Below are 26,583 nucleotides of genomic sequence, written 5' to 3'. Positions count from 1 at the left end.
TGTTGAGGCTGGAAACATTATCACACTTTTGTCAATGTCACAAGAGAATCTTTGTGTAGATAGTTATCTATTCAGACAATGTGTGTGTGGATTCTGAAGGCTAAGGTTAACTCCTTCCAACATTTAATTTATTTCATTAGCATTATATATACATACAGATAAGCCTCCTTCATCTCTTTCTCTGTCTTCAGTGGGACCTCCATAGGTGTTTTCCAATTTAGAAACAACCTAAGAAAAATGCAAAGAAAGTTGCATTTCTTCATAGTCAAAATGCTAAAATGTTCATACCATGTTCTTACATATGTCAATTTACTGCCACTGTTAGGAATGTATGCTTTTTTACCCTTTGACTCATTCACATATTATCAAGAAGATGCCCTGTTCAATGGTGTTTGAACCTGCTTCCTTCTTATGAGAACACTCCATGGCTGTATCTTCTCTATGTTGATAAATAGCTAAAAGAGATACATGTCTGTGAATGGCTAAAGAATGCAGAGTTTTCCTTAAAGTCCTCTGAATATCACATTTTATAAAAGAAATATAAAGAGCTATACCACTCTTGGGCATATACCAGAATGATGTCCCACTATACAACAGGGGCACTTGCTTAGCTATGTTCATAGCAGCTGTACTTGTAATAGGCACAAACTGGAAGCAATTTATATGTTCCTCAACTGAAGAATGGATAAAAAAATGTAGAACATCTACACAATGCAATACTATTCAGCTATTAAAAAAATCATGAATTTTTCAGGCAGATGGATGCAAGTTGAGAATATATATATATTACCTCCTGAGTGAGATAACCCAGAACCAGAAAGACACTTATGGTATGTATTTACTTATAAGTGGACATTAGTGACAAACACAGCATAACCATGCAACAATACAGAGACCTAAATAAACTGGGTAATAAGAAGTTTCCAAGGGAGGATTCATGAATCTTACTTAGATGGGGAAACTAAATAATCATCTGAGGTGAATGGAGAAAGGGAGATGGGTAGGAGAAGACATGAAGAAGGGAATTGTGATGACGATCAGGGGTGGGGTGAAGAGGGTGAGAGAGGCCTGGGAGTCACAGTAGAAATCAGGTTGGGTGGCATTTCTGGTGACTAGTTGTAGGCCTAAGATGCGAGAGAACATGGGGAGTCTATAGGGGTGATGAGCTTAGATTCCTACCACAGAGGGATATAGAGACTGAAATGCTATGTCCTTTAGCCAAGCAGGATTGCCAGAGGAGGGAGTGGGAACGTCAACCTACCCATAGACTCTTCAACACAACACTTGTGTATTGTCACAAGATATGCAGGGACAAAGATGGAGACTGAGGTAACAACTAACCAATGTCCGATGCAACTTGAGACCCATCTCATGTGAGAGACCAACCACTGACACTAGTAATTGTACCCTGCTGTGCTTGCAAAAAGGAATCTAGCATAATTGTCTCCTGAGAGGCTTCATCCAGCAGTAGACTGAAGCCAATGCAGAGATACACAACCAAACTTCAGGCTGAGCCCAGGAACTCTTCTAGAAGAGTGGGGTATAAAAGTGGGAAAGTCAGTGGGGTCAAGGAGACCCCAAGAAGTACTACAGAGTCAATTATCCTGGGACTGTGGGAGCTCATAGAACTTGGGCTACCAACCAGGAAGCATGCAGGAGCTGGACCTAGACACCCTACATATTTGTAGCAAACATATAGCTTGGTGTTCATGTGGTTCCCCTAACAAGTGGTACAGTGGCTGTCACAGTCTCTGATCCCTGTCATTGGATCCTCTTTTCTACTACATGAACTGCCTGATTCAACCTGAATGGGAGGTGTTCCTAGACCTGCTGGCACTAGATGCCCCAGGGTGTGGTGGTACCCAGGGAATGGCACAATGGGGGTAGGTATTTGTAAAGGTCTTATTGGGTGAAGGAGGAGGAGGCTGTAGTCAGGGTGTAAAATTAATATTAAAAATTTCAAAACAATGTAAAGAGCAGAAAGCAATAAAATTTAAAAAACATTCTCCACAATAGCAAACTGTGACTTAACAGGTTCCTTAGAAGTACGATAAACTATAATATCCTTAATTTGGTGTCTTCCCTTCTTATGTTCAATTAAAAGCCCATTTACAATTGACTGTCAATTGTTATATAAAAAGAAAATTAGAGAAATATCAAGTGCTATAGTCCTGTTTTCCCTTCTTTTCTTCATGAGATTTCAAGATGCTTATAGCCACAAAGCCCTGCTTGGAATGGTGGCCTTAGCCTGACATTTAGAAATTTTGTTTTCAGGAGGCTAGAAAGAAAGAATATTATCTCAGAAAACATGATTTATGTTGAACTTATGCTCCCTTGGATCCTGGAATTTTAATATATGCTGTCAGAGATCATGTGATGGTTTGTATATTCTTGGCCCATGGAATTGCATTATTAGCAGGTATGGCCTTGTTGGAGTAAGTGTGTCACTATAGGCGAGGGTTTTAAGATGCTCATTCTAGGTTCCTGAAAACCAAGCTTCTCTTCACTGCCTTTGGAACAAGAGGTGAAACTCTCAGTTCCTCCAGCCCCATGTCTTCCTGGACATTGACATGTTCATGCCTTGATGATAATTGACTGAATCTCTGAACCTGTAAGCCAGCCCCAATTAAATGTTGTTCTTTTATGAGTTGTCTTCGTCATGGTGTCTGTTTACAGCAGTAAAATCCTAAAACAGACCACTTTAAGTAATCATCACTCTGGGTACTGAGTGTCTAATGACTTATTCTGGCACACTCTATGTGAGTTTTCCTGAGTGATTGTCAGTGGATGCCTCAAAGTCCATCATAACTATAGCTGATTCTCCTGCTGCCTAACAGTAAATCCCCCAAGTAGTGGCCATCTTTGGAATTATACCAATAGAAGACCCCGGAAATACTTACCATTTTCAGGTTTTTGGTAACCATCCTGACCTTATCAGCATCAGATACTAAGTCTTTCATCATAACTGATGGTATTGGCAAGGCATATCTTACAATTGACTCTCCAGTGGGTGGAGACCTCAGGACCATTGGTTCAATATTATCAGGTGTCGACTTGGCATTTTGTTTTTCTTTTGGCTTAGGTGATGAATTCAGTAGTCCTTTCTTATAAGGCAATTCTGGAATACTTGTCAATTTCTTACTAATGGTTGATGGATGCTTTGCCCGTTTCATTTTTGTGGTTGATTTAGCTTCCAAATTAGATGTGAGAAATTCAGAACCTCTCTGTGAAAGAAATGTTAAGACATTCAAAGAAAAATCCTACACTGTTCATTTAAAATATCACCAAAATTATTTAATGAAATCCATATACTATGTTTGTTTTATCATTATGGCACTGTAGCAAGATATTTAGATGACATTGTTATGGTGTGAATACAAACAGTTCTGTGCAGGCTCATGTATTGGATACTTGTTTCTCAAATTATGTCACTATTTTGTAAGGTGACAGAACCTTAGGAGGTACAGCCTAGCTGAAGGAAGTTGATAAAAGAATGCTGACTTTGAAGGTTTATGCCTGGATATAATTTCCTCTGTTTTCTGCTTCCTGTCTACCAGAGTGTGACCAGCCCCATCCTCCATATTCTTCCATTCAAAAAGCTTTGCTTTGCCATGGGTCAGAAGCATACAGCCAAATAACTACCTGTTGAATCCTCTGAAACTGTTAATCAAGTAGTTAATTCCCTTCAGTAGGTATTTATTGTGACATGATTTGTCACAGAAATGTAAAAATAACTGAAACATATACCAAACCTCTTCTGGGAGGAGCTGACATTATATTTTTGGCCATTTTGAATGTCAAGCTAAATAAAAAACAAACTATTGAAACTCAAGTATAACAACAGAAGAGTGAAAGACCCATTATTAATTTAAATACACCTTTTACATACACCTTCATTTCCATTTTGCACATGATTAACCTAATCACAGAGAAGCTAGTTACAGGAAAACTCAGAATGCTAGGAAGTGTTATAGTTGAAAATTCAATAAAGATCAATATTTCTGTATATCTTTCTTCTTTTCTATACTATTTGCTCCAAACGTTATCAATCTTGTTTTTAAATTTTACCACATTTGTATGAGTGAGGGATGGAGTAAGTGAAAATATTTAGAATTTGAAATTAGCAAGTGTATCAATTACTACAGAGACAGTCAATATAAAATTAAACCTGGGATTATAAAATAGAGGTGCTAACCTGAGAATGAGTCATGATAAGTTTTGAATAGCTACTCAAGTCTGATTTGTATGTAGGAGATTTAGGAAGAGGAAAGAAGGCAGAGGCAACAAATAAGACAATGTTTTCAGAGAAAAACTCTGTTTTTCCCCCTATAATGCATGTCTCAGTATGTAGCATTATGTCAAAAGTTACAGTGTGGTAAGGAAGACAGACTAGACAGGCCCAAGCTTTCACTCATGTACTTCTTTCTTCTTTGCAACCTGATCAAGACTAAGAACAATATATCCTCCCAAAGAATGTGAAAACATGTTTCAGACCATGCTAATTGTGAATACAGTAGTAAAATTAAGATATAGTAACTGGGCTTTGTGGCCTTACACTCAACACAAGTAGGCTAGTGCTTATATTTTATAAACAGATATAATTAGTGCTTTAAAAGACCTAAATGGAAATAATACAAAAAAAAAAATAGACAACATAAATGACTGTCTTGCAGAATAGGTTAGTAAGGTAGGAGGTAGGACAGTAGCAGAAACACAAAAGCAAAGCAATACAGAGAAATAATAGAGAAATGAGGAGCAAAACTAAGAGATGCCTGGAATTATATAAACACTGACAGACTGATAACAAGAGATCCAAAGGAAAAGAAAGATGAAAGAGATAGGAAGAAATAAAATAGAGGTGAATTTCTGAAACTTAAAGTGTACCAGAATCTACTATTTAAAAGAACAAATAAAAATATTCTCAGAACACTAATAGAAAAGAAAAAAAAAAAAAAAAAAAAAAAAAAAAAAAAAAAAAAAAAAAAACAAAGAAAAGAAAAAGTACACCAGAAAGAAGTAGGCAGACAAAAAAGAAATATTAAAAAAAACTTTCAGAAAATGGAGCATATCATTGACACAATATGAGAATATCAATAGTATCATTGAACATTTCTTCTTTTTACATTTACTTATGTATCTTATGTATGTGAGTATACTGTTACTGTTTTCAGACACATCAGAAGAGGGCATCTGATCCCATTACAGATGGTTGTGAGCCATCATGTGGTCACTGAGAATTGAAATCAGGACCTCTAGAAGAGCAGTGAGTGCTCTTTAACCTCTCCAACTTCTCTCCAACCATCATTTAATATTTCTTCCCATAAGATTATATATTTTATCTAAATTTCAAACTCATTGACGACCAACAAATGTGTTTTAAAGAATAAACCAGCTAAGGAGCTGGGACTAGGTTCAGTGGTGCTAAGCTAAGAATAAAGCAGCTAAGGTCTGGGACTAGAGTCCAAGCCCCCTGCCACCACCAGCCTAGGCAGAGTTAGTGCTGAAGGAACAGAGCCTGAATGAAGACTGTAGTGGGAATGGCTGTGTGGGTTGTGCAGTTTCTTAGGGCTGGGATGCCCCAAACTAGGAGCACTTTAAGCTGGCCATGTGGTGGTCATATCTCATCATCAAGAGTCCAAGACTGGCCAGCAAGGCTATGGTTTCTCCAGCCACAGGGTTGTTCATCTTAGTTTGGCGCTCTAAATTGGGCTCTTCCACACTCAGGAGAGTGGCTACAAAAAGATGATCAATCCCAACTAGCTTCCTAGCCTCAGCATTTTCTGGGCATTCAGGCAGTGTGGGGATTGTAGCAGCTGGTAGTCCTCTCCTGCTACCTTTCAGACCAGGGACTAGGGAGTTCCCACTGCTTGCTCTGCAACCCCTCCTATTTTCCTATTCAAAAGCAAACTTCTTTCCCTTCTCCATTGGAATTTCTGTCTCTTCAATCCAAAGTGTGTCCTTCCCCAGCTCCTACAACGCTCCCACTATTAAAAGGCTGAGACTTTCATTCTTGACTTAGCTCTTTTTCCCTTTGGTACATTACCACTGATCCTATCCTCTTAATACTAAGAAATGTATCCATTCGGGTCACCAGATCCTTGACCATGTCTGTGTGACTTCCCCACCCATCTGGGGTGCAGTTTCCCTGGGATCCATTTTCCAACTCCCAGGGGATCTAGTCAGTCTCACCCCTGAATGGGAGTTATCAGAATGAAATGGGATCCAATCAGGATTTTCCCTCCTGAAAGGCAGCTCCAAGTCAGCAAGACAACTGGGTGTGATGTATGAATAACCTGGTATGTCCACTCACCCCTCAAAGAAAGATTAAAAAAAAAAAAAATCATAAAGAGCTCACTGCAATAAGCTAATCCACAGACAGGTACTCTCTGCTTAACACCAAGCCTCTGGATTTAGGCCACAGTACAACTCAAGGGAGGAAGAAGACTCATTCCCGTGCAACTAGGAATCATTCTTTTGTCAAGGAGGACTACTTACAGTTGTGCTTCAGGATCTGTTATCCTCTCTGTGCTTTCATCATTCTGAAGGTAAGTCCTGAATTGTATGCCATCTTGACTTGGTGTGAATGCACTTTGCTCTCAAGGAGGATCTGGATGCTGTCAAGGAAGAACAAGGACAACAACAACAACAAAGTCTAATCAGGAAGCCTCGCTTCAGGAAATCTCCAAACACAATACAGGACTATTGAGCAAATAAAAACAAATTTAAAAATAACTGGGGATCTGGGCTCTAATACAGCCAGGATCAGCACTGCAGAGATGAGTATGCAGATATTTCTGTTGAGTTCTGAAGTAAACACCTCAAAACCAGTGTTAACTTAGGTGTACACTTTGCTTGCCTACCACTGTAGAGGGACTTTAGACGAGTGCAGTTTCCATTGGGAATGTCTTAAGCAGCTTTCATCTTACTTTGCAGACAATAATGGCACAGTAATATGGAGAGTGAGATGGAAGGTGATATGGATAAGTAACTAGATCATTCCATCACCTTCAGCCACACCTGAACTTGACAATACAATCCCAGGAAACAAGGTAAGCTTGGCCTTGAGTAATGCTGAGGAGAAAGTAGCAGTTCTAGGATCTGAACTGTCAGCTTCTGCTTCTGCTTCTGCTTCTGCTTCTGCTTCTGCTTCTGCTTCTGCTTCTGCTATGAATAGATTTTTTTCTTGTAAGCTTTTGTCAGTATTCCAGCCAACGGAAAACATGTCAGGTAAAAGGTCTAAGAGACACCACCTTATAAAATTTTAAATATGCACACCCAGTGACAGGTATATAACATTTCAAATATGTGTGAGAAAAAAAAAAAAAAAATGAAGCCTGGTGTCTGGAACATGCAGGGCAGCAGCAATCTCAGTAACTCAAGAGACACCAATGCCTACTTGACTTAAGTCTCCTAGACAACTGCCAGGGAGGAAATAGAAGACCGTGAATATAAGAATTTGAGAGAAATGTAGTTAAAATAGAGAGTAATTCTTGTATTCCTAGAGAGAGGAAATGTGGTCAAGGGAAGTTTCCTAGTGAGAAAAAGTAAAGGGTTTTCATGTTGCTGCGGGTTGAAATGTGTCCTGCCCCAGATATATGCAGAACCTGTGAATGTGACCTTGTTTGGAGTTAGGGTGGTTGAAGATGTCATCAGGTTGAGTTCATGTTACACCAGATCAGGCCCCAATCTAAGTGCTTTCTAATACAAAGTAAATACACAGACACAGGTACACAGAGAAGGGAATGTCCCTGCATTTGAGGCAGATATTGGCTCAATATAAACTGGGTCTATAAGTCAAAAGAGAGTAATGATTGCAAACAACTACCAGAAGTGAGCAGAGAAGTACACACTCATCTCCCTACAACTCTGTAGGAGAAACCTGCCCTGGAAACACCTTAAGTTTGAGTTTCTAATCTAGGAACTAACTTCCACTTCAAGTCACAAAGTCTATGCTACCTTGCTGCACCAGCCTTAGGAAACACACACCAGGATGTGGAGATGAACTAATGGGAAGTAGTTTGACTGGTAGAGATCCAATAGCTGGACAAATACCCCTAAGAAACAAGAAAGGGCCTTAAATATGGCAGTTGTGCATCAGGATTCATCAATGGGAATGCTCTTGCCAGAGAGCCTAATGTTCACCCTTAACATTTCAGGAAGGCAGCCCCTCCCCCATAGAGGTGTACCTGCTGAGGCTGTTGGAAGTTGTCTTACTGGGTGCCTTGGCTTTGGGGAGGCAGGCTGGAAGGTGAGAATCTATTTGCCTGAGAAAGTTGTAAATTCGGAGTTTCCTAGACCTCTTTGTAAGATGCCAGCAAACTCTCCAGACAACAGCTCTGCCCCAGTACAAACTGACATCTGTGCTGAAAGGGAAAGGTGGGCCTTTGCGCCCAGGGTGGTAACAACCGACCACAGGGCACGCGCCCGGCCCACCCTGATCCCTTGCGCCCAGGGGAGCAAAAAAAAAAAAAAAAAAAAACCGATCACAGGGCCACAGGGCGTGGCGCGTGAGGTTTGGCTCACCAGGATTCCTCACGCCTATATGAAGCAAAGATCAAGACCGAAGGACGGAGGACACAAACAGCTGCCTCCAGCTCTGCTGCCTTTGTGCCTTAGCAGCTACAAGGCATCAAGTGTGGGTGCCAGGGACCATGGAAGCCTAAAACATGACACACTTCAGGTTTTTTTTTTTTTTTTTAAAGCCAATAGAGAGCTTGCGGTGCCCTGTCAATGAACAAGGAACAGTGGTTTTTCCAGAGTGGAAGAAGTGAGAGAGTGATAGATATAGGTTTCACAGAAAACAAAACAAATACATGCAAACTGAAGTAAATAAAATGGGTTGAAATGAACTAAAGGAGAGGTGAGCCATTAAGCAGCTTCTTGAGCTAACGACTGTCATCAGGAGCAGCCTTGGAGTTGCAATGTCATTGTGGAATTGTAGGTGTTACCTTTAACAGCTGCTGATATTCTGAAGAAGAAGAGAAGGTGTTTATATGTAATGGAAAATGAACATGGTAGGGATTATATTGGAATATGAAGTCTGTGTCACTATCTTGGATTATGTGCTGATAAATATTTGTTGATGCATCAATAAGCAGATATTTATGCCTGCTAAATTATGCTAGGTAAAGAAAATATTCTGTTTATTTAAGTTTTCTGTGTAGAAAGTTTTGTTTTTCAAGAACCTTTGGAAGATTCATAGACAAATACTGATCATTTATAACTGCAAATGTAGCAATACAACAGGTTTATCTATTGTTACCTATAAAAGCTTAAAATACTTGACACACACACACACACACACACACACACACACACATAATGATGCACATGAAAAGAACCTAGCATTTCTGGGTCTAAAGTCTGGTAGTGAAGGAGAAGTAATTTGGTTTTTCTTTGCCTCATCCCGAGTATGATAGCCATGAGAGAAGATGAAAAGAGTTGAACTTATGTGTTAGAATGATGTACAGCAACTGCATAGCAGGTCTGAGGAAGTGAACTTCTAACATCATTAAAGCAGTGTTTGCCCTGTTAGGATTTCAGCTTCATTTATTCAACAGGTTTTAGTGCTCGTGAAAACTTGCTTTTGTTGAAAAATAACAAGACATGCTAACATAGTTCCTTTGACTTACAGAAATTTGTTATAATATACTGGGTGTGATGAGTCATGTCTGTTATCTCAGCATTCAAAACCATCTAGACAAACCAACAACTGATTATTTCTTGAAAAGAAAAACTGTAATGACTCATTAAAAACTACAAAATACCTGTTTGTGAAATAATGAGTTTTGTGATGTTTACTGAACATGCATCAACCAACTAAAATTTCCTCAACGAAAAGCAAGAATTATATTGCACATTGGTCTGACTTGTTTGAGTAAATTCAAAAATAACTCTGTCCATAGTTAATGTATAAATTAAAAGATATTTCAGAGCAGCATCTCCATGAGGAAGAGGAAATAGCTGATGAGGTGATCAAAAAGAACCAATGTTCTTGTAGTACTCATAGACTATCTCACAAACAACTTAGTACAAGGTTTGGGAAATGTCCCTTTGAGTTTTTATTTGGGGAGGTGGGGAAAATCTAAGAGGTTCCCAAAACAAAACAGAGTATTTCTGTTTCCCTTGGTGGCCTAAAAGAAACTGAAGATAAGACCCTATTTTCAGAAGAAACCACACACTGCAGATATAGAACTTGGAAAAATCAAGCTATAACTGATTATTTGATATATATTGCAAATTACACTTTCTGAAGCAGTTTTAGCATGGTAATAGCATAATATTGAATATTTTTCACACTCTTTTTACACAACCTTCACTTACTTTCTTAACATAGTTCTTATTAGGGACATGCAATGCTTAGTCTTTTCAACCTCTCCTCTTATCTTTTGAAAATTCATCTTAATAGGAAAACAAAACAACAAACAAACAAAAAAACAAAAACCAAACTGAGTCTTTTCTGGGTGACCCAGATGACCAATGGCACAAAGCTGTTTCTCCCAGTATGAGTAAAGGAAAATTTTGAAGCAGGGATTGGCATTAACAGTGTGTTTTCTGTATGTCAAAGTACCAATCTAAAATGCTGTGCTCTTTAATTGTACATAATTACCGTTTCCCCATTGATGGGCTATACCTCGACCTAAAAGTTTTATGCTTATACTTGTGCTCACCCTTCTGCCTTGTTAGGGTTTGCTGAAGATGACAGCATATAAGCTGAATTAATAAGGAGTAGTGAGTTATATCAAGCTGTCAATTGTAGAGTAAGCTCAGAACAAATGATATCACCAATAGCATCATTGACTATGAATTTTAAAAGTTGGTTTGGTCTTTTAAGATTAGGTTATACTCTATATGCAATGCTGGCTTTGAAGTCACTGTGTAACCTAGGCTAGCTTCAAACTCATAGAAATTCTTCCTCAGAAAAATTTCTGTATCAGAATAAATGAAGCTGAAATCCTAACAGGGCAAACACTGCTTTAATGATGTTAGAAGTTCACTTCCTCAGACCTGCTATGCAGTTGCTGTACATCATTCTAACACATAAGTTCAACTCTTTTCATCTTCTCTCATGGCTATCATACTCGGGATGAGGCAAAGAAAAACCAAATTACTTCTCCTTCACTACCAGACTTTAGACCCAGAAATGCTAGGTTCTTTTCATGTGCATCATTATGTGTGTGTGTGTGTGTGTGTGTGTGTGTGTGTGTGTGTCAAGTATTTTAAGCTTTTATAGGTAACAATAGATAAACCTGTTGTATTGCTACATTTGCAGTTATAAATGATCAGTATTTGTCTATGAATCTTCCAAAGGTTCTTGAAAAACAAAACTTTCTACACAGAAAACTTAAATAAACAGAATATTTTCTTTACCTAGCATAATTTAGCAGGCATAAATATCTGCTTATTGATGCATCAACAAATATTTATCAGCACATAATCCAAGATAGTGACACAGACTTCATATTCCAATATAATCCCTACCATGTTCATTTTCCATTACATATAAACACCTTCTCTTCTTCTTCAGAATATCAGCAGCTGTTAAAGGTAACACCTACAATTCCACAATGACATTGCAACTCCAAGGCTGCTCCTGATGACAGTCGTTAGCTCAAGAAGCTGCTTAATGGCTCACCTCTCCTTTAGTTCATTTCAACCCATTTTATTTACTTCAGTTTGCATGTATTTGTTTTGTTTTCTGTGAAACCTATATCTATCACTCTCTCACTTCTTCCACTCTGGAAAAACCACTGTTCCTTGTTCATTGACAGGGCACCGCAAGCTCTCTATTGGCTTTAAAAAAAAAAAAAAAAAAAAACCTGAAGTGTGTCATGTTTTAGGCTTCCATGGTCCCTGGCACCCACACTTGATGCCTTGTAGCTGCTAAGGCACAAAGGCAGCAGAGCTGGAGGCAGCTGTTTGTGTCCTCCGTCCTTCGGTCTTGATCTTTGCTTCATATAGGCGTGAGGAATCCTGGTGAGCCAAACCTCACGCGCCACGCCCTGTGGCCCTGTGATCGGTTTTTTTTTTTTTTTTTTTTTTGTACCCAGGGCGCAAGGGGTCAGGGTGGGCCGGGCGCGTGCCCTGTGGTCGGTTGTTACCACCCTGGGCGCAAAGGCCCACCTTTCCCTTTCAGCACAGATGTCAGTTTGTACTGGGGCAGAGCTGTTGTCTGGAGAGTTTGCTGGCATCTTACAAAGAGGTCTAGGAAACTCCGAATTTACAACTTTCTCAGGCAAATAGATTCTCACCTTCCAGCCTGCCTCCCCAAAGCCAAGGCACCCAGTAAGACAACTTCCAACAGCCTCAGCAGGTACACCTCTATGGGGGAGGGGCTGCCTTCCTGAAATGTTAAGGGTGAACATTAGGCTCTCTGGCAAGAGCATTCCCATTGATGAATCCTGATGCACAACTGCCATATTTAAGGCCCTTTCTTGTTTCTTAGGGGTATTTGTCCAGCTATTGGATCTCTACCAGTCAAACTACTTCCCATTAGTTCATCTCCACATCCTGGTGTGTGTTTCCTAAGGCTGGTGCAGCAAGGTAGCATAGACTTTGTGACTTGAAGTGGAAGTTAGTTCCTAGATTAGAAACTCAAACTTAAGGTGTTTCCAGGGCAGGTTTCTCCTACAGAGTTGTAGGGAGATGAGTGTGTACTTCTCTGCTCACTTCTGGTAGTTGTTTGCAATCATTACTCTCTTTTGACTTATAGACCCAGTTTATATTGAGCCAATATCTGCCTCAAATGCAGGGACATTCCCTTCTCTGTGTACCTGTGTCTGTGTATTTACTTTGTATTAGAAAGCACTTAGATTGGGGCCTGATCTGGTGTAACATGAACTCAACCTGATGACATCTTCAACCACCCTAACTCCAAACAAGGTCACATTCACAGGTTCTGCATATATCTGGGGCAGGACACATTTCAACCCGCAGCAACATGAAAACCCTTTACTTTTTCTCACTAGGAAACTTCCCTTGACCACATTTCCTCTCTCTAGGAATACAAGAATTACTCTCTATTTTAACTACATTTCTCTCAAATTCTTATATTCACGGTCTTCTATTTCCTCCCTGGCAGTTGTCTAGGAGACTTAAGTCAAGTAGGCATTGGTGTCTCTTGAGTTACTGAGATTGCTGCTGCCCTGCATGTTCCAGACACCAGGCTTCATTTTTTTTTTTTTTTCTCACACATATTTGAAATGTTATATACCTGTCACTGGGTGTGCATATTTAAAATTTTATAAGGTGGTGTCTCTTAGACCTTTTACCTGACATGTTTTCCGTTGGCTGGAATACTGACAAAAGCTTACAAGAAAAAAATCTATTCATAGCAGAAGCAGAAGCAGAAGCAGAAGCAGAAGCAGAAGCAGAAGCTGACAGTTCAGATCCTAGAACTGCTACTTTCTCCTCAGCATTACTCAAGGCCAAGCTTACCTTGTTTCCTGGGATTGTATTGTCAAGTTCAGGTGTGGCTGAAGGTGATGGAATGATCTAGTTACTTATCCATATCACCTTCCATCTCACTCTCCATATTACTGTGCCATTATTGTCTGCAAAGTAAGATGAAAGCTGCTTAAGACATTCCCAATGGAAACTGCACTCGTCTAAAGTCCCTCTACAGTGGTAGGCAAGCAAAGTGTACACCTAAGTTAACACTGGTTTTGAGGTGTTTACTTCAGAACTCAACAGAAATATCTGCATACTCATCTCTGCAGTGCTGATCCTGGCTGTATTAGAGCCCAGATCCCCAGTTATTTTTAAATTTGTTTTTATTTGCTCAATAGTCCTGTATTGTGTTTGGAGATTTCCTGAAGCGAGGCTTCCTGATTAGACTTTGTTGTTGTTGTTGTCCTTGTTCTTCCTTGACAGCATCCAGATCCTCCTTGAGAGCAAAGTGCATTCACACCAAGTCAAGATGGCATACAATTCAGGACTTACCTTCAGAATGATGAAAGCACAGAGAGGATAACAGATCCTGAAGCACAACTGTAAGTAGTCCTCCTTGACAAAAGAATGATTCCTAGTTGCACGGGAATGAGTCTTCTTCCTCCCTTGAGTTGTACTGTGGCCTAAATCCAGAGGCTTGGTGTTAAGCAGAGAGTACCTGTCTGTGGATTAGCTTATTGCAGTGAGCTCTTTATGATTTTTTTTTTTTTTAATCTTTCTTTGAGGGGTGAGTGGACATACCAGGTTATTCATACATCACACCCAGTTGTCTTGCTGACTTGGAGCTGCCTTTCAGGAGGGAAAATCCTGATTGGATCCCATTTCATTCTGATAACTCCCATTCAGGGGTGAGACTGACTAGATCCCCTGGGAGTTGGAAAATGGATCCCAGGGAAACTGCACCCCAGATGGGTGGGGAAGTCACACAGACATGGTCAAGGATCTGGTGACCCGAATGGATACATTTCTTAGTATTAAGAGGATAGGATCAGTGGTAATGTACCAAAGGGAAAAAGAGCTAAGTCAAGAATGAAAGTCTCAGCCTTTTAATAGTGGGAGCGTTGTAGGAGCTGGGGAAGGACACACTTTGGATTGAAGAGACAGAAATTCCAATGGAGAAGGGAAAGAAGTTTGCTTTTGAATAGGAAAATAGGAGGGGTTGCAGAGCAAGCAGTGGGAACTCCCTAGTCCCTGGTCTGAAAGGTAGCAGGAGAGGACTACCAGCTGCTACAATCCCCACACTGCCTGAATGCCCAGAAAATGCTGAGGCTAGGAAGCTAGTTGGGATTGATCATCTTTTTGTAGCCACTCTCCTGAGTGTGGAAGAGCCCAATTTAGAGCGCCAAACTAAGATGAACAACCCTGTGGCTGGAGAAACCATAGCCTTGCTGGCCAGTCTTGGACTCTTGATGATGAGATATGACCACCACATGGCCAGCTTAAAGTGCTCCTAGTTTGGGGCATCCCAGCCCTAAGAAACTGCACAACCCACACAGCCATTCCCACTACAGTCTTCATTCAGGCTCTGTTCCTTCAGCACTAACTCTGCCTAGGCTGGTGGTGGCAGGGGGCTTGGACTCTAGTCCCAGACCTTAGCTGCTTTATTCTTAGCTTAGCACCACTGAACCTAGTCCCAGCTCCTTAGCTGGTTTATTCTTTAAAACACATTTGTTGGTCGTCAATGAGTTTGAAATTTAGATAAAATATATAATCTTATGGGAAGAAATATTAAATGATGGTTGGAGAGAAGTTGGAGAGGTTAAAGAGCACTCACTGCTCTTCTAGAGGTCCTGATTTCAATTCTCAGTGACCACATGATGGCTCACAACCATCTGTAATGGGATCAGATGCCCTCTTCTGATGTGTCTGAAAACAGTAACAGTATACTCACATACATAAGATACATAAGTAAATGTAAAAAGAAGAAATGTTCAATGATACTATTGATATTCTCATATTGTGTCAATGATATGCTCCATTTTCTGAAAGTTTTTTTTAATATTTCTTTTTTGTCTGCCTACTTCTTTCTGGTGTACTTTTTCTTTTCTTTGTTTTTTTTTTTTTTTTTTTTTTTTTTTTTTTTTTTTTTTTTTTTTTTTTTTTTCTTTTCTATTAGTGTTCTGAGAATATTTTTATTTGTTCTTTTAAATAGTAGATTCTGGTACACTTTAAGTTTCAGAAATTCACCTCTATTTTATTTCTTCCTATCTCTTTCATCTTTCTTTTCCTTTGGATCTCTTGTTATCAGTCTGTCAGTGTTTATATAATTCCAGGCATCTCTTAGTTTTGCTCCTCATTTCTCTATTATTTCTCTGTATTGCTTTGCTTTTGTGTTTCTGCTACTGTCCTACCTCCTACCTTACTAACCTATTCTGCAAGACAGTCATTTATGTTGTCTATTTTTTTTTTTGTATTATTTCCATTTAGGTCTTTTAAAGCACTAATTATATCTGTTTATAAAATATAAGCACTAGCCTACTTGTGTTGAGTGTAAGGCCACAAAGCCCAGTTACTATATCTTAATTTTACTACTGTATTCACAATTAGCATGGTCTGAAACATGTTTTCACATTCTTTGGGAGGATATATTGTTCTTAGTCTTGATCAGGTTGCAAAGAAGAAAGAAGTACATGAGTGAAAGCTTGGGCCTGTCTAGTCTGTCTTCCTTACCACACTGTAACTTTTGACATAATGCTACATACTGAGACATGCATTATAGGGGGAAAAACAGAGTTTTTCTCTGAAAACATTGTCTTATTTGTTGCCTCTGCCTTCTTTCCTCTTCCTAAATCTCCTACATACAAATCAGACTTGAGTAGCTATTCAAAACTTATCATGACTCATTCTCAGGTTAGCACCTCTATTTTATAATCCCAGGTTTAATTTTATATTGACTGTCTCTGTAGTAATTGATACACTTGCTAATTTCAAATTCTAAATATTTTCACTTACTCCATCCCTCACTCATACAAATGTGGTAAAATTTAAAAACAAGATTGATAACGTTTGGAGCAAATAGTATAGAAAAGAAGAAAGATATACAGAAATATTGATCTTTATTGAATTTTCAACTATAACACTTCCTAGCATTCTGAGTTTTCCTGTAACTAGCTTCTCTGTGATTAGGTTAATCATGTGCAAAATGGAAATGAAGGTGTATGTAAAAGGTGTATTTAAATTAATAATGGGTCTTTCACTCTTCTGTTGTTATACTTGAGTTTCAATAGTTTGTTTTTTATTTAGCTTGACATTCAAAATGGCCAAAAATATAATGTCAGCTCCTCCCAGAAGAGGTTTGGTATATGTTTCAGTTATTTTTACATTTCTGTGACAAATCATGTCACAATAAATACCTACTGAAGGGAATTAACTACTTGATTAACAGTTTCAGAGGATTCAACAGGTAGTTATTTGGCTGTATGCTTCTGACCCATGGCAAAGCAAAGCTTTTTGAATGGAAGAATATGGAGGATGGGGCTGGTCACACTCTGGTAGACAGGAAGCAGAAAACAGAGGAAATTATATCCAGGCATAAACCTTCAAAGTCAGCATTCTTTTATCAACTTCCTTCAGCTAGGCTGTACCTCCTAAGGTTCTGTCACCTTACAAAATAGTGACATAATTTGAGAAACAAGTATCCAATACATGAGCCTGCACAGAACTGTTTGTATTCACACCATAACAATGTCATCTAAATATCTTGCTACAGTGCCATAATGATAAAACAAACATAGTATATGGATTTCATTAAATAATTTTGGTGATATTTTAAATGAACAGTGTAGGATTTTTCTTTGAATGTCTTAACATTTCTTTCACAGAGAGGTTCTGAATTTCTCACATCTAATTTGGAAGCTAAATCAACCACAAAAATGAAACGGGCAAAGCATCCATCAACCATTAGTAAGAAATTGACAAGTGTTCCAGAATTCCCCTTTAAAAAAGGACTATTGATTTCATCACCTAAGCCAAAAGAAAAACAAAATGCCAAGTCGACACCTAATAAAATTGAATCAATGGTCCTGAGGTCTCCACCCACTGGAGAGTCAATTGTACGGTTTGCCTTGCCAATACCGTTGATTAAGACGAAGCAGTTAATATCAAATGATGAAATGATCAGGAGGATTACCACAAACCTGAAGATGGTAAGGATAATTCCCAAGATGGCCACTAGCTGGGGGTTTGCTGTTAGACAGTAGGAGAATCAACTAGTGTTATGATGGAGTCAGTATATCATTATCCCAATGATAAGATTTATTATGTCTAGCATGTAGAGGAAAATCAGAATAAAAATGGGACCAAGGCTATAGAGTGTTCTCTGATTGAAGTTGTATGAGGCATGCTTAGTTTCTCTGGCAGTATATCATGAAAACTCACATAGAATTTGTACCAGAAGAAGTTATTAAATACTCAGTGCCCAGAGTAGTGATCATTTAAAGTGGTCTGTCTGAGTTAGGGTTTTACTGCTGTAAACAGACACCATGACCAAGATACTTCTTGTAAATGACATTTAATTGGGGCTCCTTACAGGTTCAGAGGTTCAATCCGTTATCATCAAGGCAGGAACATGGCAGGGTCCAGGCAGGCATGGGGCTTGAGGAACTTAGAGTTCCACCTCTTGTTCCAAAGGGAGCTAGGAGAAGACTGGTTGGTCTTAAAGCCCACACCCACAGTGACACATGTACTCAAACAAGGTCATACCTGCTAATAGTGCCATTTCCTGGGCCAAGCATATATAAATTATCACATGATCTCTGACAAGCATATATTAGAATTCCAGGATCCAAGGAGAGCAGGAGTTCAACATAAAGCATACTTTCTGGGACAAAAACCATTCTTTCAATCTTCCTGAAAACAAAATTTTTAAATGTCTGGCTAAGGCCACCACTTGAAGCAGGGCTTTGTGGATATAAGTATCTTGAAATCTCATGCCAGCTGTAGTAATTGTCCGCACTTCAAGCAAGGAGGGCAAGACAAGACTATAGCACTTGATGTTTCTCTAATTTTATTTTTACATAATGGTTGACAGTCAAGTTACAAATGGGCTTTTAAGTGAGCACAAGTAGGGAAGACACCAAATTTAAGATATTATAGTTTATCATACTTCTCAGGTACCTGTTAGGTCACAGTTTGCTATTGTGGAGAATGTCTTTTAAATTTTATTGCTTTCTTCTTTTTCAATTTTTTTAAATATTCATTTTACAACCCAATTTCAGCCTCCTCCATCTTCTCCTCTCAGTACCACCTTTACAAATACCTATCTCCATTGTGCCCTCCTGTAGGTACAGCCACACCCTGGGGCATTTAGTGCCAGCAGGTATAGGAACATCCTCTTCAACTGAGGTCCAAAAAAGCAGTCTAAGTAGTGGGAAAGGGGATCCAATGGTGGGGATCAGAGACTGTGACAGCCTCTGTTCCACTTGTTAGGGGAACATATAAACATGAACCTGCACATCTGCTAAGAATGTGTAGGGTGTCTAAGTCCAGCTCCTGCATGCTTCCTGGTTGATGGGCCAAGCTCTTTGAGTCCCCAAGGTCCCAGGTTAATTGACTCTGTAGGTCTTCTTGGGGTGTCTTTACCCCTCTGACTTTCCCACATATATCCCCCACTCTTCTACAAGAGTCCCTGGGCTCAGCCTGAAGTTTGGCTGTGGATCTCTGCATCAGCCTAAATCTGCTGCTAGATGAGCCTCTCAGGAAACAGTTATGCTAGGTTCCTATTTGCATACACAGCAGGGTATAATTAATAGAGTCAGGGATTGGCTGTCTCACATGGGATGAATCTTAAGTTGTGGTAGACGTTGTGTGGGGCTGTAGCTTGCACGTGGGCGTGGGTTCTGTTGGACTGTGTTGTGATTCTCGAGTATCTGTCACCCCAGGTAGCTGGAACTGAGGCTCTGGGGAGCAGAAACGTGGGAATTTGACTGAGTTCACTCTATGAGGTTGCGGGCTGGGCTGTGAGAAGCTGCTGGAGCTCTGCCCCGGCATGGAGAGGTGTCAGCCTGAAGTCTGGCGTGGGCAGGGCTACTGAGTGGGGGTCTCTGGGCCAAGGCAGCTGATCCGGAGGCTGGTGGTCTCTGTCCTTGGGCTCCCAGATGCCACTGGAAGCCTTGGACGAACTGAGACTGGGGGCATATGGGCTGGACCAGTCCAAAGCTGAGAGGAGAGAGAGAGAGAGAAAGAGAGAGAGAGAGAGAGAGAGAGAGAGAGAGAGAGAGAGAGAGAGAGAGAGAGAGAGAGAGAAGCTCCAGCAGTGCCCTGCGGGGTGAGAGACTCTTGGTTACAACTTGGCTGGGTTGGCTAGCTTGCTTGAGTTGTCAGAGCTCCGCAGTGGGAACATAGAGAAGTCTTCTAGCAGGAGATTGGTAGTCAAAGGCCTTTTCCATGGTTCCCCACAGCGGGGCTCCAAAGACACGAGGAAGTCCATGGCTTTAAAAGGTTTATTGTCATGGCAGAAAGTGAATAAAGGTGTAAACACCCCCCCCCCCCCATCTCAGGACAGACCTGAGTTAAATAGGGAGAGAGAGGAGGGAGGAGGGTTTGGAAGGAATGCTTAATTGGCTATGCCCTCTGGCTTTTAGGTATCTCATTGATATGGAGATCTCTTGAGCCTGAGGCCTGTAGTCATGCCCTCTACCTGTGTTGGGTGACACAAACCTCTCTTTGGGAGGGGCATAGCCCTACTGAAAGGTATGAATCAATGGAAGTCATGGCTGTGTGTCAGGAGTCTGGAGTCTGGGAGTGTGGCAAAATATGTGCCGTCCCTTGTAGGTATGGATACATGTTGGGTCTCCGGCCATCTCTAGCCAGTGCTTCACCAGAAACCAAGCTATCCTTTCATGGTCCCACAACGTTGGTTAGTTGTTCCCCAAGTCTCTGTTCCATCTTTATCCATGCACATCCTGTGGGCAAGACAAATTTTGGGTTGAAGAGTCTGTGGGTGGAATGAAGTCCCCCTCCTACTTCTAGATATCCTGTCTGGCTATAGGAAGTAGCCATTTCAGATTCTATGTTCCTCTCTGATAGAAATCTAAGCTTGTCACCCTCATAGACTCCCCATATTTTCTTCCATCCTAGGCCTCCAGCTAGTCATCAGAAATGCCTCACAATGCAATTCTGACTCCTAGGCCTCTCTCACCCCTACACCCCATAATGTATCACCATCACAATTCTCCTCCTCACATCCTGTCCTACCCATCCCCCTTTTTCCATTCACCTTAGATGAATAGTTTCCCCTTTTGAGTAAGATTCATGAATCCTCTATTGGGAGGAACCCTGGTAAGCTCCTTATTACTGAGTTTATTTTGGTCTGTGTATTGTTGCATGGTTATCTTGTGCTTTATCGCTAATGTCCATTTATAAGTGAATACATACCATAAGGGTGTTTCTGGCTCTAGGTTACCTCTCTCAGGATGATATATACTCAAGTTGCATCCATTTGCCTACAAATTTCATGATGCCTTTGTTTTTGATAGCTGAATAGTATTCCATTGTGTAGATGTTCCACAATTTCTTTATCCATTCTTCAGTTGAGGGACATGTAAATTGTATCCAGTATCTGCCTATTACAAATAGAGCTGCTATGAACACAGCTGAGAAAGTGCCATGTGATACTGTGGGACATCTTTCTGGTATATGCCCAGGAGTGGTATAGCTCTTTACATTTCTTTTATATAATGTGATATTCAGAGGAAAATCAGACTTTGAGGAAAACTCTGCATTCTTTAGCCATTCACAGACATGTATCTTTTTTAGCTATTTATCAACATAGAGAAGATACAGCCATGGAGTGTTCTCATAAGAAGGAAGCAGGTTCAAACACCATTGAACAGGGCATCTTCTTGATAATATGTGAATGAGTCAAAGGGTAAAAAAGCATACATTCCTAACAGTGGCAGTAAATTGACATATGTAAGAACATGGTATGAACATTTTAGCATTTTGACTATGAAGAAATGCAACTTTCTTTGCATTTTTCTTAGGTTGTTTCTAAATTGGAAAACACCTATGGAGGTCCCACTGAAGACAGAGAAAGAGATGAAGGAGGCTTATCTGTATGTATATATAATGCTAATGAAATAAATTAAATGTTGGAAGGAGTTAACCTTAGCCTTCAGAATCCACACACACATTGTCTGAATAGATAACTATCTACACAAAGATTCTCTTGTGACATTGACAAAAGTGTGATAATGTTTCCAGCCTCAACAAATTCCTCCTGTCTTAACTATCTGTAAGTTCACTTTTTATAGTCTTGTTTCTATGATGAGTTTTAAATATGAGCTTGGTTATTTTGATTGCCTTGACTATAAGAAAGTATTCCTGCACCAGCAAAATGGTTCAGTGGGTGAAGATGCCTGCCATATAGTCTGACTACTTGAGTTCAGTCCTTGGGACATACATAATGGAGGGAGAGGACCAACTCTTGCAAGTTGTATTCTGAACTCCATGTGTATACTTTTGCAAGCAAACATGAGCCTCACCCCCAAATAAATAATAAAATGTAAGTTTTTAAAAGTATTCTCCTTTCTAAACATTAAGGTAGAAAAAGAAAAGGGTTTTGAGATCTAGTAAATAGTTTTAATTCACCTAGTAAGACCGCAGTATTGTTCTCCTTAAGTTGGTTGTTTCTGTTTCTTGGTTTTGTTTGTTTGTTTGTTTGTTTGTTTTAATCTTTTAAGGTGTTTTTAAAACTTTATTTTTGTGTATGTGTGCATGTCTGCATGTATGGATGTGCACATATGTGATGGCCCCTGCAGATACCAGAAATAGACATTGGGCTAAAGTGACAGGAGGTTGTAAGCTATCCAACGTGGGTGATGGGAACTGAATTCCAGTCTTTTGAGAAGGCATCAGACACCCTTAACTGCTGAGCCATCTCGCAAGCTCTGTTTTACATACATTTGTCTCATCCAATATTTGTACTTGAGTTTTTTTAACTTTTGTTTTTTCATTGTTATTTTGTGTGTATGAACAGCTGCATGTGCCGTAGCATATATGTAGCAGCCAGGGTAAAACTTTGTGGAGTTAGTTTTGTTCTTTCCCCTTTATACGGGTTCCAGGGATCAAATTCAGGTCACCTGGCCTGCCCTTTTCCTCTCTTAGCCATATTGCCAGTCCCCATTTTTACTCTTCACATATAAAGTATTATCATTTTATTTATAACTAGTTTTAAAACGGATTGGTTTGGACTATCTAATAAGACACCTGGGATGAAACTTTCCATAAGTCTGCTTAATATTTGCATTTATTTATATTGCATTTAATTTTGTTCATCAGAATTTAAATTTGCTCACTGTTTAGATCTTTTTCATGATTTGTTTGTCTTAAAGTTTGGAGGGATTGTTAATGACATTATGTTTCAAACTTTAGTTTCTACACATTTGGTATGAATGACAGGCATATGGTTGTTGTTTGTGATGATCTTTGATCTTGTGTTACTACTCATTGTATCTTTTAATTCTCAGAACTTCATGCTGATTTATTGAAGGGATAACTATGTTGTTCTCGCCAGAAATACTTTATTTCTTTTGCTAAGAGTTCCAGTCTGAATGCTTTTCATTTTCTTATCTGGACTTATAGTGGTTTGTGGGTTGTAGTAGATAATAGTGGTAAAAACAGAAGACCTTGTTGCATTCCAGTAGCTGTGTTTAGACAAGGCTAAAAATGTAATTTCGTGCTTAGCCCCAACAACAAAAACAAGAATGAAGGGACTAGCTACTTCTACCGAGTAGCTGGTACAATTTTTCTCTCCATTTAGCCTAGTGATTCATCCTCAGTGTGGGAAGTGGAAAACCAGTTTTCACTGCCACACTGTTCTTCAGCTGTGCTGTACTATCAGGTAATGGTAAGAACATTGGTCACTGCATGACTTATGCACATAACTAGACTCATCTTATGCATCAGAGTTCCTTCCCCACAGAAATTGTTAGAGCTTATCTAACATTGAGGAAGGATCAATCTTCCAAGTTTCAGGAGATATTTGAATGTATAAATTTTTCTCACTTCCTGAGTCTAAGGAACTGCCTTCTTCCTTCTGGAAGGAACTTTTCAAATCTGAGGAAATCCTTGTGTAATAGCCCGAAAAACAGATAAATGCTCAACTGATTTTTCTTTGTCTTGCAATTCTGTCTGTCCATAGCAGAGTGCTTTGAGATTGTATATAGGTAAGACCATCCTGTTTCCTCCATGCCCACCACTTTAGATAGCTTGGGCTTTGGTTCTTTGTTTTTTTGGAGCTTGTTCTGTGGAATTCAGTTCCTCAAATTCTATGTTGTCTCATTTTCTGTTCCCTCACTGAAAAGTATGGAAGTTAATTTTTAGTTTTTCTTTTCGTGGATTTTTTTTTTTTTTTTTTTTTTTTTTTTTTTTTTTGGTTTTCTGTCTTTTTTGTGACAGTAGCAGTGGAGTTAGGTTTCTCATTTCTTTTTACATTTCAGTGCTAAATGACACCTTTAACTCCTTCTTAGGGGTATTCATACCAGTGTGATTCAGCAGTGTGATTTTGTTTCATTGAACTTTTGAACTTATTGGGACATATGCCTATCTTAAGAGACAAGGCATTTTATTATATCTTTGTGGTATCCTTATTTCAGTACCTTTTACTAGGTCTCATTTTTAATTTTTTGATATTAATTTTGTTAGAATTTCATATGTGACCGTCATATTTGCAACATTTCACCCTTCCTCTTCTCCCTTCAACTCCTACTATACCCTCTCTCAAATTCATGGCTTCTTATTCTTTAGTTAGTATTTTATAATATATATGGATGTATATATAATAAATTTATGTATATACAATAAACATAAAATGATCTGTACACAGCTCATTAAATTCCTTATGTTTGAATAACCTTTCAGAGGGCTTATCCCTGGAGAAGAATCAGTTTCCCTCACTCAGTATCTATTCATTCCCTACATCTCTTCATTTAGGATTAGGGCCCAGTGAGATTTTCCTCATCTACTTGTCATATCAGATAGTGGTTGCTTTTTCATATCTTATTGAGGTGACTCTATTGTTGAGATTTTATGTGGCACAACTTCTTGTCAAATATGGAAGATGTTATTTTACAGCAGATATCCTGGACCTCTGGCTCTTACAGTATGTTTGCTCCCTCTTCTACATACATGCACACAGGCACACATATGCATGCATACACAAATGAACCTTAAATTTTTTGAGACAATACATCACTAAGTTTCCTTGAATATTCCCTGGAGTTCAATATGGCCTGAAACTTGAAATCTCCTGCCTCAACCTTCCAAGTGCTGGAATAGTACATATGTTACATCAGATTTGTTCCTGTGAATATTATTAATGGTTGTTCTTCAGTGGACACCTTCTTCTGTGAGAATCTTAACTGGAAATAAGTGTGTAAGATTCATTTAATATGGGTTAGTTTCCTGTATAGAAATATCTACCAGAAGATATTTAACCATTGCACTGTATTGATGATTGGCTACTAGTAGGTAACACTGAAATTATATTTACAGTCAAAAGTTGTAGTTCACATTCTTTTCTATTTTTGTGATGCTGGGGCTGGAACCTATGTCTTTGGGTTTTCTGGACAACTGCTCTACCACTGAGCTTCATCCATAGTCATACATAACCTTTCTAACATGTTCAATTCTACACACTATAACACAGTAGTTCTTTTCTTTAGACCATCATAAAAGTAGGAGTGTAAGGCTGGGTTGCTCGATCTCTGCAGTTGTATAGATGAGAAGAGGAAAACATGTTGTGTCCTCACGCTCAGGATACACACATTTCATTTCTAGGAGGGTTTGCTGGGATAACATTTGAAACATGGCTTCTTGCCACCCAAGGTTGAATCAGCAGAAATTACACAGAACCAAAATATTTTCCAAATACAGTTAAATAGATTAAGAAATAAGTGGATATACAAGTGGGCTCTAAAATTAAAAGTAACTCTGTTTTGTGATTCTTTCTGCAAGGTTGGTGATGATGTGAGTTCATTCTTGTTGTGCTGTTCACAATTTGCAGCTCAGCTGGAGGAAGCAGTTAAGGAAGAACGTGGTGTATGTATTCCAACTTGTGTCTGGTGTAAACTATGAGAACTTTTATAGGTTGTAGAAACTGTGAGGTGATATCCAGTAAACAGTATTAGCCTAGAACCAATCCTTTGGTGAATTACAAAAGTCATTAGAAAATCTTTTTTTTTAAAGTTTTCTTATTTTCTTTTCTTTTCTTTTTTTTTTTTTTTTTTTTTTTTTTTTTAGACAGGGTTTCTCTGTGTAGCCCTGGCTGTCCTGGAACTCACTCTGTAGACCAGGCTAGCCTTGAACTCAGAAATCTGCCTGCCTCTGCCTCCCAAGTGCTGGGATTAAAGGTGTGCGCCACCACCGCCCGGCAGTTTTCTTATTTTCAATGTAGACATATCTGTGTATTTTTCTTTGAAAACAATATCTACACAGTACTTTCAAATATGATCTCTATGTTTTATTTTCATTTTTAAGATAAACCTGTATTACCTAAATCATATTATTATTAATTTAAAAACAAAAATAGGTTTTTTTAAATGTCAGCATAATTATTGTTGACTTTCTGATTTTTCTTACATATCATTATTTTTCCCAATATGTTATTTCATATATATATATATATATATTTGATATATTTCAAAAATAAGATAATGTGTGGCAAGAAAGACAGCTTAGTGGTTAAGAGTATTTGTTTCTCTTGTAGAATTCTAAGATGTGGTTCCCAGTACTACACGGTTACTCACACTTATGTTTAAGTCTCATTTTAGGAGCTCCAGCACACTGTTCTGTACTTTGCAAGGACACATGTAATATATATGCACAAATTATCATAAGCAAAACCCATAGAAAATAAAAATGAAACTTTTCAAAATTCTAAATGAAATCACATTTTACTCATTTCCAAATATACTTTAAGTTTTAAAACAAACCATGTTCATTTTATTTACAAGACATTTTGGAGCAGTTAAATCTAGTTATTGTATAATATTTTGTGATTAATGTGAATAAATGATTAGTCTTTATATGTGAGGGTCAACATTAAGTGTTTGTTCTATATATACTATATAGTTAATAAGGCCTAATATCATGTACTTTATATTCTGTAATATATACATATGTCCAACTTCATTT

The 26,583-nt window shown here is 38.9% G+C and overlaps 2 protein-coding genes across 8 annotated transcripts in view; one reads left to right on the top strand and one right to left on the bottom strand.

Moving 5' to 3' along the window:
* Nucleotides 1–8,458, bottom strand: part of LOC117723360 (coiled-coil domain-containing protein 7A-like) — an 86,983-nt gene extending 78,525 nt beyond the window's left edge. For all 4 annotated transcript variants that reach the window (XM_076916075.1, XM_076916076.1, XM_034522934.2 and 1 more), the window contains exons 1-4: nt 8,187–8,458; nt 6,496–6,614; nt 2,901–3,224; nt 157–228 (exon numbers count right to left, since the gene is read on the bottom strand). In XM_076916075.1, the coding sequence (XP_076772190.1) occupies nt 157–228; nt 2,901–3,173 (345 nt within the window). In that variant the 5' untranslated portion in view covers nt 3,174–3,224; nt 6,496–6,614; nt 8,187–8,458. The remainder of the gene's footprint in view (nt 1–156; nt 229–2,900; nt 3,225–6,495; nt 6,615–8,186) is intronic.
* Nucleotides 8,459–12,045: 3,587 nt separating this feature from the next.
* Ccdc7 (coiled-coil domain containing 7) overlaps nt 12,046–26,583 on the top strand; it is a 297,148-nt gene continuing 282,610 nt past the window's right edge. For 3 of the 4 annotated variants that reach the window (XM_076916072.1, XM_076916073.1, XM_076916074.1), the window contains exons 1-5: nt 12,046–12,313; nt 13,873–13,991; nt 17,271–17,594; nt 21,432–21,503; nt 25,405–25,488. In XM_076916072.1, the coding sequence (XP_076772187.1) occupies nt 17,322–17,594; nt 21,432–21,503; nt 25,405–25,488 (429 nt within the window). In that variant the 5' untranslated portion in view covers nt 12,046–12,313; nt 13,873–13,991; nt 17,271–17,321. The remainder of the gene's footprint in view (nt 12,314–13,872; nt 13,992–17,270; nt 17,595–21,431; nt 21,504–25,404; nt 25,489–26,583) is intronic. The other variant, XM_076916071.1, reaches the window with a different exon arrangement.

Source organism: Arvicanthis niloticus, chromosome 18 (genome assembly GCF_011762505.2).
Source record: "Arvicanthis niloticus isolate mArvNil1 chromosome 18, mArvNil1.pat.X, whole genome shotgun sequence".
Lineage (NCBI taxonomy): Eukaryota > Metazoa > Chordata > Mammalia > Rodentia > Muridae > Arvicanthis > Arvicanthis niloticus.
The sequence above is the reverse complement of the archived record's forward strand: the minus strand, read 5'-3'. Positions and strand labels throughout refer to the sequence as shown.